The sequence below is a fragment of the Giraffa tippelskirchi genome, chromosome 7 (genome assembly GCF_054371585.1).
Source record: "Giraffa tippelskirchi isolate mGirTip1 chromosome 7, T2T-mGirTip1v1.2.pri, whole genome shotgun sequence".
In the NCBI taxonomy this organism is placed as follows: domain Eukaryota; kingdom Metazoa; phylum Chordata; class Mammalia; order Artiodactyla; family Giraffidae; genus Giraffa; species Giraffa tippelskirchi.
In genome coordinates this window covers 120,325,176-120,340,171 of record NC_137281.1, presented here as the reverse complement: position 1 = coordinate 120,340,171, position 14,996 = coordinate 120,325,176, and the positions used below count along the sequence as shown (strand labels likewise).

General features: G+C 36.9%; 1 protein-coding gene across 9 annotated transcripts in view; it reads right to left on the bottom strand.

Annotated features, from left to right (window-relative positions):
- Positions 1-14,996, bottom strand: part of DMXL2 (Dmx like 2) — a 150,011-nt gene that overhangs the window by 23,567 nt on the left and 111,448 nt on the right. For all 9 annotated transcript variants that reach the window (XR_014059101.1, XR_014059102.1, XR_014059100.1 and 6 more), the window contains 5 exons: positions 10,830-11,911; positions 10,232-10,423; positions 7,179-7,255; positions 5,266-5,393; positions 2,836-3,084 (listed from right to left, as the gene is read on the bottom strand). Coding sequence is in view for 6 of the 9 variants with exons in the window: in XM_081508231.1 (XP_081364357.1) it covers positions 2,836-3,084; positions 5,266-5,393; positions 7,179-7,255; positions 10,232-10,423; positions 10,830-11,911 (1,728 nt within the window). In the remaining 3 variants the exon portion in view is untranslated. The remainder of the gene's footprint in view (positions 1-2,835; positions 3,085-5,265; positions 5,394-7,178; positions 7,256-10,231; positions 10,424-10,829; positions 11,912-14,996) is intronic.

Sequence of the window (14,996 nt, the reverse complement as noted above, 5' to 3'; positions counted from 1 at the left end):
CTACTTTTATCTTTTTTTAATTGAGGTGGAATTTACATAAAATTAACCATTTTACAGTGTACAGTTCAGTGTTATTTTAGTACATTCATACTGTTGTGCAACCAATATCTCCCATTCTCACCACACCAAATAAAAACCCCACGTTAATCAAACAATCACTCCCCATTCCTCCCTCCCCCTAGCCCATGGCAACCACCAATATGCTTTCTGTCTCTACCAATTTACCTATTCTGAATATTTCATATAAATGGAAGTATGCACTGTGTGACCTTTTGTGTCTGGCGTCTTAAACTGAGCATCATATTTTTAAGGTTCATGCTGGTTATAGCATGTGTTAATATTCACTCTTTTTTATGCTGAATTACGTTCCATTGTACTTATATACCACATTTTGTTTATCCATTCACTCTTGATGGTAACCCACAACTATCTTTCTTTTGGGAGAAGACTTTTTTTTTTTTAATTTTTACGATGTTGTGTTGGTTTCAGCCACACAACAACGCAAATCAGCCATAATTACACGTACACCCCCTCCCTCCCTAGTCTCCCTCTCCTCCCCCATCCCATCCTTCCAGGTAATCACAGAGCACCCCAGTGGGCTCCCTGTGCTACACAGCAACTTCTCACCAGCTATCCATCTTACACCTGATAGTGTATATATGTTGGTGCTATGTTCTCCATTTGCTCCACTCTCCCCCTCCCCCAGTGTCCACAAGTCCATTCTCTACATCTGCATCTCCATTCCTTCCCTGGAAATAGGTTCATCAATAGCATTTTTCTAGATTCCACACATATGTGTTAATATACTATATTTGTTTTTCTCTGACTTACTTCACTATGTATAATAGGCTCTAGGTTCATCCACCTCACTAGAACTGATTCAAATTTGTTCTTCATAATTATCTTTTAAATGGGCTATTCCCACACCTCCCACATGGGCTCCCTATTTTTATTCTTTTACACAGACTATTTTCCACACGGCAGTTAGAGTAGGTCTTTTGAACATCTAAATCACATTACATCATTCTTCTGCTTAAAACCCTCCAATAGTTTCCTATCTTTCTTTAGAATAACAGTGATACTAAATGACCCATGAAGCCCTAAGTGACCTTGTCCCCAGTTACTCATCTCATCTCTGACCACACTCCCCGGCTCCGGATAGCCATCTGACCAGCACAACAGTTCCTGGAAAAAGTCAAATTACTCCAACCTCATGACTTTTGCACTCACTTCTCCATCTGCCTGAAGTGCTCTGGCCCCAGATATCTGCACAATCTGATCACTGACTTCCCTGGGACTCTGATCAAATGTCATCTAATCAGAAATGTGTCTTCTGACCACCCTAACTAAACTCTTCCCACCCGCTTTTGCCTCATCATTCTCTGTCTGCTCATTCTATTTTTATTGTAGTTCTGATCATACCTGAAATACTATCATTTGTTAATTGTGTGTATACCTCTACTAGGTGTAAGCTTCATCAAAGTATGGAGTTTGTCTGTTGTGTTCACCACACCCCAAAAGCCTGGCATATGGCAAGTGTAAGTGAATGTAAATATGAATATGTCCTCAGAGGTTTAAGCATCATGATTTGACGAGTGAATTACCATGAAACGATAACAGAAAATTCAGGAAGAGAAAAGAAGTGATTTGAGAGGAAAACTTTTAAATTTACAGTGGATTACAACTGGATAGGAAGATGGAGATGAGTCATCCATATGTAACAGGAGTGGAGACAACGGAAGTCGGTAAGATCAGCTCCCTTACTTTGACTTACATGGGAACTTAGTCATTTGATTCGATCTTGAGCACCGAGGACACAGGTTAGAACCTGAGCCACTATCTCATCATCTGTAACATGACCATTTCTATGGATGAATTAAGACAGACAATTTCTGTGTTACAGCACCATGGCATCAGTCTATATCTTACCATCCTACCATCTTAAAAAGTAGGCTAAAAATACATTCTCATCCGTAAGAAAAAAAAAAAGAGCACAGAAAATAGAATTCAAAAACCATGTGCATGATTGGAACAGCCTTGGTATGACCATGAAGTTAATCTGAAGCCAACTACTGGTATACTCTGTAAGAACTATGAGGATTTATCTAAATCTTCTCTACTTAAAAACTTTTTTTAAACATTTAAAAAATAAGTGTGATATCTTAAAATAAAAGCTGAGAAAAGAACATGGGTTGCAAAAAAATAATTCTCAATTAATATTTCTACCTTTTAAACAAACACATTGCTAAAGAAAGTTCTAAAGAATATTGACTAGGATACAAATTAGCTTACTATTCCATAGTTAAGAAATCTTTAACTTTTCATGCTGTTACAGATAACACCCTTAATACTTTTACTTACTTCAATCAATACACCTTGAGTATTTTTCTTACGTATGCCTATATATCATGGCAATGAGTTCAGACCTAACTCAACTTTGTATAGTAAGGAAAGTCCAAAAATTTTAGCCCAGTTATTTATGATAATGACCAAAACTTATTAAGAAAGCTTTTATAAACTCAAAATCACCATGATAAACTATAAAAAATAAAAACTATCCTTTTCCATGACCTCATTCCTCAACACTACCTCCTCACTTAACTTTACCTTTCCTTTTTTCACTTTTATTCTTTTCAAAGTTATCAAAAAATGTTAAACTGAAGCTGTACTCTTTATTCTAATATGAAATTAGTTATTTATTATTCTAAGAGTGATTATACATTAAACATCACTGATTTTCAAAACAAAAATTCTTAAAACATTTAAAAAAACTTTAACTTTCATATAGGAAACTATTTATACTTATATACATTATTGTTATCAAATTTATCTTACCTGAAATATTTTCAGATTGTCTTTGAGGCTTCACAACAAGTTTCACACCTCCTCCAAAAACAGCAGCCCACATTCGGTTGTTTAATGGGTGGGCGGCAAGTCGAAACAATTCATTGGAGGAATTTGTGGCAAGAGCATGTATCAATAAACTTAAGTACACAGCGACAACAGCTTCACACAACAAAATGTTCAATTTTGGCTGGTCTTCATCTTGGGCTGAACTCAAGAGATTAATAAGTGAACTCACACCTGCAAGGGTATATAATATTAAAAGAAGAATATCAGCATAAAGCTCCAGAAGGGAAACAAATCCAAATCTGCAATTAAACCACAATTATGTATCTGTATTATAATATATATATAGTGTCAATATACACACATGGATATATATGTGTGTGTGTGTTTGTGTATATATATATCCATAGTTTTAGTCCACTTATGCATGCATGCTCAGTTGCTTCAGTCATGTCCAACTCTGCGACCCTATGAACTGTAACCCACCAGGTTCCTCTGTCCATGGGATTTACCAGGCAAGAATATTGGAGTGGGTTCCCATTTCCTTCTCCAGATGATCTTCCCAACCCAGGGATTGAACTCAGATCTCTTACATCTCCTGCAAAACAGGAGATTCTAGGTTCAATTGCAGAGTCAGGAAGATCCCCTGGAGAAGGAAATGGCAAACCACTTGAGTATTCTTGTCTGGAAAATCCCATGGACAGAGGAGACTGGCGGGCTATAGCCCACAGGGTCACAAGAGTCGGACATGACTTAGTGATTAAACCACCATCCACAGTTTCAACAACAAAATAAATGATAGAAGTGGTTTATAACCTACAGAATAAAACAAGAATCCATTCATCCTCACTGAAATAATAAATGAGTGAATAAATAAAAAGAAGAGAAAGCTCTTTCTTACAGCACAATTTCAACTAATAGGTAGAAGGAAGCATAGAATTAGAAAATCACCACTGAGTAATCTCCACAGTTATATTTGATTCAGGCAGGAGTCATCACTGAACATCATAATTAGCGGGTAAAAGTATGACATTTTACACAATCCTCAAACACTCTCTTAAAAGATACTTATGAATTGCAAAGGAGAATAATTTTACAAAGAAGAAATCTGGCAGAAACTACCACACAAAGTGATCAAAGTTAATGGCACCAGTGCTGGGACCAAAGTGGTATCATGTGCCTCTTGCTATTTTGTACTGAGAAGGGTACACTCTCTTCATGCTGCTGCTGCTGCTGCTAAGGCGCTTTCAGTCGTGTCCGACTCTGAGCGACCCTATAGACGGCAGCCCACCAGGCTCCGCCGTCCCTGGGATTCTCCAGGCAAGAACACTGGAGTGGGTTGCCATTTCCTTCTCCAATGTATGACAGTGAAAAGAGAAAGTGAAGTCGCTCACTCATGTCCGACTCTGTGACCCCAGGGACCGCAGCCTACCTGGCTCCTCCGTCCATGGGATTTTCCAGGCAAGAGTACTGGAGTGGGGTGCCATTGCCTTCTCTATCTCTCTTCATAACCTGAATCTAATATTAACATCAGAAAAACCCAAACATAAGAACATTCTAAAAAATAATTGGCTAGTACTCTTTGAAAGTGTCAAAGTCATGAGAGACAAAGAAAGGAGGACTGCATATTAGAGGAGATTCATGAGACAATACAACTAAGAATACAACATGGAAGACCTCAATGAGATGACAGGTGAAACTGTCAAAAAAAAAACCCTACAGGTTAGACAACAGTATTATATCAATATTAAGATGCTGAATTTCCCAACATATCCTGAATTTTTGTAACAACGTTATGTTTAACAAGAGAATGCCTATTTTTAGGAAAGATAAACTGATATGTGTAAAGGGGCATCATGTCTACAACTTATCCTCAAATATTTCACAAAAAAGTATACATATATCCACACAGACACACAATAAGTGAGGGAGAGAGGAGGAATGAATGATAAGGCAAGTATGGTAAAATGTCTACGCTGGGAAATTCAGGTCCATGACATATGTGTCACAGGATGGTCACTCTACATACATACCGACACTCTTGAGAAAAACTATATTCTGATATATCTGTGAAAAAAACCTGTGTGATACTGGCTCTCTAAGACTCTAACTCAGGATGTCTAAGGGTGAGAAACACAATGTGCTCACCCTTGGAAAGGATGTTAAACCTTGCTTTTTTTATGCTGGTCAGCACAGCTAGGTTTTGAAGCCTTAACTTTCTGAACCTTCAGACAACATTACAGTACTTAAGAATTCCTAATCCATGGCAGAAAACATCATCAAAAACAAACAAATAAAAACTGATTCACCAAATCCACAAACAACAACAATCAGGGAACCAGTTAGTAGTTTTGTAAAAAGCAGTTGCCAAATAGAAAATTAAAACAAAAATAAAAACAGCACTCGAGCTCTCACCAGGCCATTGAGCAGGAGAAGAATTTGGTGTTGCATGTTCTTCAATGCTTTCTGTCCTTAGTCTTCGACGATCACTTAAAAGAAGCCCTTGATAAGCCATTCCTGTAAACTGGTTTCCTTCTGTTTGACTGCCAAACCAAACAAAATTCCCTTATTTATCATCCACAGAAGTAACAAGCAATTATACCTTAAACACACTTTTTAAATAACTGTAGCAAAAACAAAACTCTTAAAACTGAATTCAATGTTCCAATAATAACTTATTTCAGAAAGTTCTTTAAATTAGTTACAAATATTTATTGATAGTTTTTTAAAACGAAATACCAATGTTCTATCTGGGCAGATGACATTTAGTCTTTAAAACCTTTCCCAAATGCCACTTACAACTTAAAAATCTTTTCTATATTCACTTACGGAGAAGGCAATGGCACCCCACTCCAGGACTCTTGCCTGGAAACTTCCATGGATGGAGGAGCCTGGTAGGCTACAGTCCATGGGGTCGCTAAGAGTCGGACACGACTGAGCGACTTCACTTTCCCTTTTTCCTTTCATGCACTGGAAAAGGAAATGGCAATCCACTCCAGTATTCTTGCCTGGAGAATCCCAGGGACGGCGGAGTCTGATGGGCCGCCGTCTATGAAGTCGCACAGAGTCGGACACGACTGAAGCGACTTAGCAGCAGCAGCATATTCACTTATTTGTATTTTAAAAGTCTGCTGTAAGGAGATTACTGTTGGTACTAGGAATATCAGAAAGTTTCAGCAACTTTTTGTTGCATTTTTTAGTCCTGCCACATTATGCAAGCTCAATTCTGAATTAAAAGGTCAACTAAAATCTGCAGGAAATTATTTTAGAAAAACTTAATCCTAAAGTCAAATATGCCCAAATATTTACTTTCCTCATCTTTATGGAGTGGGGGAAATACAAAAGAAGAAAATAAATCTGACTTCTCAGAGAGTCAATCACAGCCTAAGAACTAGAAAAGATATATTTAAACAAAATATATTTGGATTTTCATCTGGCACCATTTTAAGCAGTGACTGATATCAAACAAATTGTCTTTGATCATTAAGGTGATCACTGTAAACTAAATAAACTCTTTTTCTTATTTACACTTCCAATTTTTGAGAGTTAACTTAGACATGGCCTTACTAGGCTAACATCAGAGTTAGGCCATTTTGAGTTAACTCCTTATGCAATAAAAGTCTTCCCACAAGAGGCTGCTGAATTTATAAGAAAAAAAATCTAGATACATGTTTAATATACATTTAATGTGATTCTATTTATATTACAAACTTTTCATTTATTAACATAATTCATTTAAGTCTAGGTCATCTTTCTGACTGATTCAATTTCTTACTACTTATATTGCCCTGGTCATTAAAATATAAAGTATACACTGATGAAGGCAATTAGGCATTTAACAAAAATTCAAACCATTACATCTGTTAATATCACTTTTAAAGACTGATACCAAAATAGGTAAGTAAAACTGATTTTAATAATTCAATGCTAGGGATATACTTTATCATTTTTCAAAAGTTTTTCCTCTTTCAGCTGAAAAGCAAACAAACAGGAACTAATCTAATGCTAAAGGAATAGTTCCTAAGGGAGAAAAAAATTAGAAAACTTCATATTATAAATTACTTTGGATAATGAATACTTTTTTTCTTGAGAAACAAAAGTAGATGGTGATGATAATTTTCCTTTACTATTTGTCATTTTCTATTTGTCTCTGTTGTTACTAGGTGATTGCTAAATTAAACAACTATTTTATCATTCTCATAAAGTACACATGGTGGTCATATTCCAGGAGTTTTCAGTCCCTTGGAAGCAGAACCTTAATATAACTGTGGTACAGTTTAATGTTTTTGCTGTATAAATACTATTTGGGTGATTTTTTTTTTTTTTACCTGTAGCTATGACTGTCACATAATGCTTGGTAAATTGATGCAGAAAGTGATGCTGCTAGTGAATGAAGTGTGTGCACCTAAAACCAAAACAGCCACAATTACATTTTGTACTGATATTTCTACAAACAGTAGTAGGTTAAAGATTAGAAAATATCCAAGAAACTAGCAATATCATAAATAAGACTAGATCCTACATGAGACTACTAACTCTGCCTTAAAGCTTCTAAAATAACACTCACCTAAATTAATATGCATGCTTACAACAAAGTTAATTGATTTATACACATATTTATCAAATATTTGTTACTGTGAGCCTGCCGTTTTGCAGGCCTTAAGCAAAGTGTCAATGTTCACATTGCTGGGACTCTCCCACCCTGCTAATGAATAGCTTAAATAGTAATAATTGAAAAAAACAGAACCAAAATTAGCAGATAATTTTCAGAACTTTTATTTAAACTTGCCTTATGAAATTCCCCTTGGTGAAACTAAAGAACTGACCTTATCAATAAGAATGAATTAAATGTTTAGAAAATGTATCAATCACTGTGTGAAATGGTTAATTTTCCAGAAAGCAAGACATCCACTTAGAAGTAATGCAGTCTGAAAATTTTAAATTTTGATAGTTTAAAAAATTATCAGTATAATATAAAAACCTACAATACCATGCTGAATCAACACTTTGACTCACATAATCTTAAAATCTGAAGGGATCTTAGAAATAGTTCATACTTTTTCAAAGCTTGTCCAAATTTCTAGGAACTAGAAATGTTAACTTAGATTAAATTAAATGTTAACTTAATTATAAGCACTGAATGAATTTTCTACTTTTCCATATTCACCTATCAAATAATTTAAGTAATCTCAACAGGGGCTTCCCCAGGTAGTACTAGTGGTAAAGAACATGCCTGACAATGCCGGAGATGCAAGAGACATGGGTTCGATCCCCAGGTGAGGAAGATACTCTGTAGGAGGGCATGGCAACCCACTCCAGTGTTCTTGTCTGCAAAATCCCATGGACAGAGGAGCCTGGTGGGCTCCAGTCCATACAGTCGCAAAGAGTTGGACACACCTGAAGCGACTTAGCATGCGTGCAATAGGATGATATGACCAGTAAATCTTGCATTCTTCAGAAGCACATGCTACCAGAGACTGAATGTGCATTTCATACAAAAAAATTTTAAAGAAAAAATGCGGGGGAACTGAAATGACATCAGCCACTGGAACTGGAAAAAGCACAGGACAAACACACATAGGCTAGCACAGAGGAAGTCTGATCAACTCTCCAGATCCTGCCATCCTCCCTAGGGTTTCTTAGCATCTACCCGCTTTTACGTTTTCAGCATAGGATATAGTTTTAATTTGGGGTAGTTAATTCTGTATATTGCCACCCTGTTTATTTAACTTATATGCACAGTACCTCATGAGAAACGCTGTGCTAGATGAAGCACTAGCTGGAATCAAGATTGCTGGGAGAAATATCAATAACCTCATATATGCAGATGACACCACCCTTATGGCAGAAAGTGAAGAAGAACTAAAGAGCCTCTTGATGAAAGTGAAAGAGAGTGAAAAAGTTGGCTTAAAGCTCAACATTCAGAAAACTAAGATCATGGCATCTGGTCCCATCACTTCATGGCAGATAGATGGGGAAACAGTGGCTGACTTTATTTTTGGGGGCTCCAAAATCACTGCAGCAATGAAATTAGAAGACACTTACTCCTTGGAAGGAAAGTTATGACCAACCTAGACAGCATATTAAAAAGCAGAGACATTACTTTGCCAACAAAGGTCTGTCTGGTCAAGGCTATGGTTTTTCCAGTGGTCATGTATGGATGTGAGAGTTGGACTAGGTAAAGAAAGCTGAGCGCCGAAGAATTGATGCTTTTGAACTGTGGACTCTTGAGAGTCCCTTGGACTTCAAGGAGATCCAACCAGTCCATCCTAAAGGAGATCAGTCCTGAGTGTTCATTGGAAGGACTGATGTTGAAGCTGAAACTCCAATACTTTGGCCACCTGATTCATTTGAAAAGACCCTGATGCTGGGAAAGATTGAAGGTGGGAGGAGAAGGGGACGACAGAGGATGAGATGGTTGGATGGCATCACTGATTTCATGGAGATGAGTTTGAGTAAACTCCGGAAGTTGGTGATAGACAGGGAAGCCTGGCATGCTGTGGTCCATGGGGTCGCGAATAGTTGGACACGACTGAATGACTGAACTGAACTGACTGCACAGTTTCCAACAAAACAAAATCCTCAGGCAGACAGCAATGAGAGTACTTTCTCTGGGACTACTTCTAATCAATCATGGTTTTCCCCAAGATACTCCTTGAACTTACATTTTCATAATATCCCAGCATGTAAGGAACAGTTATAAATATTTCTACATAATGATTCATTTAAAGAAGATGGGGATCCAAAGGAATATGTGGTAAGAATACTCTATAGAAAATCAATTAATTTTTACCAAAAAAGTATCTACCTGTCTTAAAGGAAGACAGTAACTTTTCCACAAGAACAAACTATTATATTAGATTCAGGTGTACAGCATAGTGGTTCAGTATTTTTATAGATAATTCTAAAATAATGGCTATACTTCCCTGTGCTATATCTTTGTTGCTTAATTATTTTATACTAAGTATTTTACATTTAGTTGTTTATATCTCTTAACTCCCTACCCCTAATGTGCCCCCATACACATATGCACACTTTGTTAACCACTGGTTTGTTTTCTATATCTGTGAGTCCATTTCTATTTTGTTACAGTCATTTATTTTTTTGATTCCACATACAAGTGATAACATACAGTATTTGTCTTTCATCTGACTTATTTTACTTAGCATAATATTCCATCCAGTGTGGCAAATGGCAGAATTTCATGAATGCTTACTTTCAAATTACATTCATTGGACAAACAGTCTTGAACTGATCAGGCTTAGAAGGCAGCAAATAAGAATACTTTAAATATTTCTTCTAAGTTCAAATCGGAAGAGAAGTATAACTTATTTACCTTCTCAGTGTGCACAATACCAAATGATCATAAACTTTACATTACCTTCACATCTTCAATACTGGGATGAGGTGGTGTTTTCATCTGAACAATAGTATAGAGTATATCATGGATGTGATTATTTAAGTACAATACAGGATTAGCTATGACTGTTTTTGTTGAAGCAATACTTGCTGAAAGCAGAGGTAGAGTGGTAGGCAGTGGTAGTGGAGACTGGAGCTGCTTCACTGTAGTTTCCTGTGAGTGACGGACGGTAGGTTATTTTTTCCAAAGTGGTTAAAATGAAGGAGAAAAAAAGCAATTAAAAGTTATATGATAAAAATATTGGCAGTAAACATTTGAGTAAAAGCAATATGTTAATGTACTTGCTCATTCTACAAAAACTGGTGTACCCGGTACTATGTGAGACGCAGAAGGTATAGAGATGAGTTTGACACAGCTGTGCTCTCAAGCTTTTAGCCTACTTCTCTTTATCAAAACTTTTGTCTAAAAAGATGTATGCACAGTGTAAATATCTGCTTCCATGAATAGAGGAGCTGATCATGTTAAAATTAACTGGTAGAAAGAGCTTTACAACTATAAATGAAAGAGTTACTGAAATTATTAAAATAACCAAGATTGAGAACAAATATAAGGTTGATACCTGCTGTGATTCTTGTAGCAAGAATTTGAGCTCCATTCGTACTGAGGCCAGACCACCACCTTGGGCTCCGTGGAGGCTACAGTAACTTAAAAACACTCGAAGGAGGTCTTGGTTCTTGTGCAACCATGACTTCCGTCTTTCCGCATGCTCTCGTTTAGCCTGGAGTCTCCGCCTTTCTATCTGGTGCCGCTCATAGGAGCCAATCTCTGGTTTGTCCACCATCTCTTCCTGATCTAGAAGATCACTCTCTGCTTTGGAATACATTTTACTGGCATATTCTTTAATAACCGATTCATGATTACATATTTCATGCAAGGCAGCAATTTCCTTTTCAAGCCAGTTGTAGAGCTGAAATCTGAGTTTTCCTCCATCTACTTCATAACCGGTAGCCAATGTTCTTAGTTCAGTCATAAGGATCTTTAAACAAGCTCTGAATTTTAGTTGTTCAGCAATCACATCAACTTCAGTATCACCTTCAAGATTATCCTCTTCCTGAGGGGTCGATAACACGTTACGGTCTGGAGTTTTCTGATCTTTTTGTCTATCTTTTTCCCCGACATCTGTTCTTTTCATTACTAAACCAATAGCATCTTCTTCCTCTTCTTCTAAGGCACTATCATGCTCTTCACCCCAGTCAAGAGTAAGAGGTTCCTCTTCTATCCTTAGCACTGGCTGACTCCAGTCAATCTGTGATGAAGTGACATTTGACCAATCAATGCTAAAACTTCTATCACTGTCACTCAGGGTTTTTGATTCTGAAGGTACATCATTCATCTTTTTAGAAATGAAGTCAGGATGATCTTTTTCTGAGGGTAAGGCAGACACTTTGGTAACTTTTGGAATTTTGGAGAGTACCTCCAAGGCTAAAACAGGGCATCCAACTTTAAAATGAGCATTTGCTGTAGTAAAGAATAATTTTCTTTCTATGAGGTTAATTTTATCAACAAAGTTCTTCTCAGTTTTGAGACCTACAGTTGCCAAAGTTCCTTCAGGGGAGACAAGGTTTCTTCGAATAAGCAAAGGATGAGTTCGAAGGTAGTTGTAGAAACTAAACACCACTGGATTACAAGACTTGATGATAACTACAGAAATCAAACAGAGAAAATCGCAAGGTATGATGTTAATTTGTAATTATGTTACAAAAGAATAAGTGTGTCAGCATTTCCTCAAAATAAAGGAAACTTAATTATTAACCCAGGATTAGTTAAACTATGGTACATCCACCCAATACAGCTGAAATTAAAATTTCCCTGTGATATCCAGAATATATTAAGTGAAAGAAGATGCAGAATAGTATATATAGTAAGCCATCTTTTATCTGAAAAATTAGAAAAATTAAAAACACATCTATACACACATACACATTTTTAAAAGAAAAATACACAATTTTTTTTTCAACTGGTCCCCTATAAAGGGAGGGTAAAACAGGGTAGAAAGATGAGGAAAGATGATAGATTCCTCTAAAAATACCTTGATTTTATTTCAAAACCACTTAACATTTTATATCATTCTGAAAGGAAATTTACTTTTTAAAAATTTACAATAAAGGCAAAATTAAACAAATGATTCTTTGCATCAAAATGGTACCATAATCACAAGACAGGAACTAAAAAGTGACTTAAAAATAAGTAATATGTAACAAACACATGAAAAGATGCTCAACATCACTCATTATTAGAGAAATGCAAATCAAAACCACAATGAGGTATCATTTCACACCAGTCAGAATGGCTGCTATCCAAAAGTCTACAAGCAATAAATGCTGGAGAGGGTGTGGAGAAAAGGGAACCCTCTTACACTGTTGGTGGGAATGCAAACTAGTACAGCCACTATGGAGAACAGTGTGGAGATTCCTTAAAAAACTGGGAATAGAACTGCCATATGACCCAGCAATCCCACTGCTGGGCATATACACCGAGGAAACCAGAATTGAAAGAGACACGTGTACCCCAATGTTCATCGCAGCACTGTTTACAATAGCCAGGACATGGAAGCAACCTAGATGTCCATCAGCAGACGAATGGATAAGGAAGCTGTGGTACATATACACAATGGAATATTACTCAGCCATTAAAAAAAATACATTTGAATCGGTTCTACTGAGATGGATGAAACTGGAGCCCATTATACAGAGTGAAGTAAGCCAGAAAGAAAAACAACAATACAGTATACTAATGCATATATATGGAATTTGAAAGATGGTAACGATAACCCTATATGCGAGACAGAATAAGAGACACAGATGCATGGAACAATTTTATGGACTCTTGAGGGAGAAGGTGAGGGTGGGACGTTCTGGGAGAATAGCATTGAAACATGTATATTATCGTATGTGAAACAGAACACCATTCCATGTTCGATGCATGAGACAAGGGCTCAGGGCCGGGGCAATGGGATGACCCAGAGGGATGGGATGGGGAGGGAGGTGGGTGGGGGGTCCAGGAAGGGGAACACATGTAAACCCATGGCTGATTCATGTCAATGTATGGCAAAAACTATTACAATATTGTAAAGTAATTAGCCCCCAACTAAAATAAATAAATTTATAAAATTAAAAAAAAAAAAAAAAAGTAATATGACTGACCATCCTGAGTTGGATATACCATCAAAACAAAAAACTGAAAAAAAAAAAAAAAGAAATGCTTAAACTGTTCTCAGTAACCATGCTGTTATGAAAATATTTGCATCATTACTCTGAAACTATTATATATATATATATATATATATGAAACAGCAAATAATCATGTTAATGTCATAAGAATCCAAGCTTTCTTTATGAGACACATTTTTGAAATATCAGAACTCTATATCTGAAATTAAAAATGTCAGTGTGAACACATGTACCTCTGGGTGGAAAATTTTTCCTAGTTTCATTCATTGAAATAACCTAGGAATAATGGCCACACCTGTAGCAATGGGGATCCCTGTGTTCAGGCTGTGGTGTCTAAATATCACTCCCAACTAAAAAGGAACCAGGATTCTTTGGAGGATTGGTCATTTCCAGGTCTTGGGCTGGAGATGTATAAGATGAGCCTGAAACATCTTACCATACCAGAAAGCAAAGAAACTATCAAAGAAAAATGTGAAATTCAAGGAGTTAAAAGAGGCTCTGATAATCTGAGCATCCATAATAATAACCTGCAATGGATGAAAACACAACTCTATCTTAATCTGTGAATTCAAAATAACCTTAAAAAATGAAAGCTAATTGGTCACCTTTCTAGGATGCTAGAGAACCAAGCTATTATTTTGAAAACTAGTAAATAAAGAAGAAGAATCAAACATTTATATTCCTTTTACTATGTATATGACTGGAATTCAGAGTAATCAAGCCATTACCAAGGGAGACTGTACTCTAGAGAAGCATTCCAACTCAAAAAGGATAAAATGACAAATTTAGAATATTATCATTTTACAAAAACTAATAAAATAAGGGATGTAGATGGCAGTCACTGAGAGCTGTTAATTCCACAAAAAGCAAAATAAGCTGACACTATGAGTTCCCTGGGGGTTTCCCTGGTGGCTCAGATGGTAAAGAATCTTCCTGCAATGCAGGAGACCCGGGTTCACTCATTGGGATGGAAAGATCCCCTAGAGAATGGAATGGCAACCCACTCCAGTACTCTTGCCTGGAGAATTCCATGGACCGAGGAGCCTGGCGTGCTACAGCCCATGGGGTCACAAAGAGTCAGACACAACTGAGCAACTAACACTTTCAAATGAGTTCCCTGGTGGAAGTGCTTTGCTGCTGCTGCTGCTAAGTCGCTTCAGTCGTGTCCGACTCTGTGCGACCCCACAGACGGTAGCTTACCAGGCTCCTCCGTCCCTAGGATTTTCCAGGCAAGAGTACTGGAGTGGGGTGCCACTGCCTTCTTCGGTGGAAGTGCTCTACCCATCTATTAAATATTTCTGCCAAAAAAAACTACTGCTGCTGCTGCTGTAAAATCCTCTAAAATCTTACTTACCAATTTATAGGAAATACAGAGAAACAGAGGGGAAAAAACATTAAATGAAGCAACAAGAATACAACCAGCAAAATCTAAAACTCAGGAAACTACAGGACAAACAATCTGACTTCTTTAACAAATAAATTGGGGGGTTAGGCACGCTGCAGTAACCAAATATGGATCAAAACTGACATAAGAGGCACCTCAACCAATCACATGA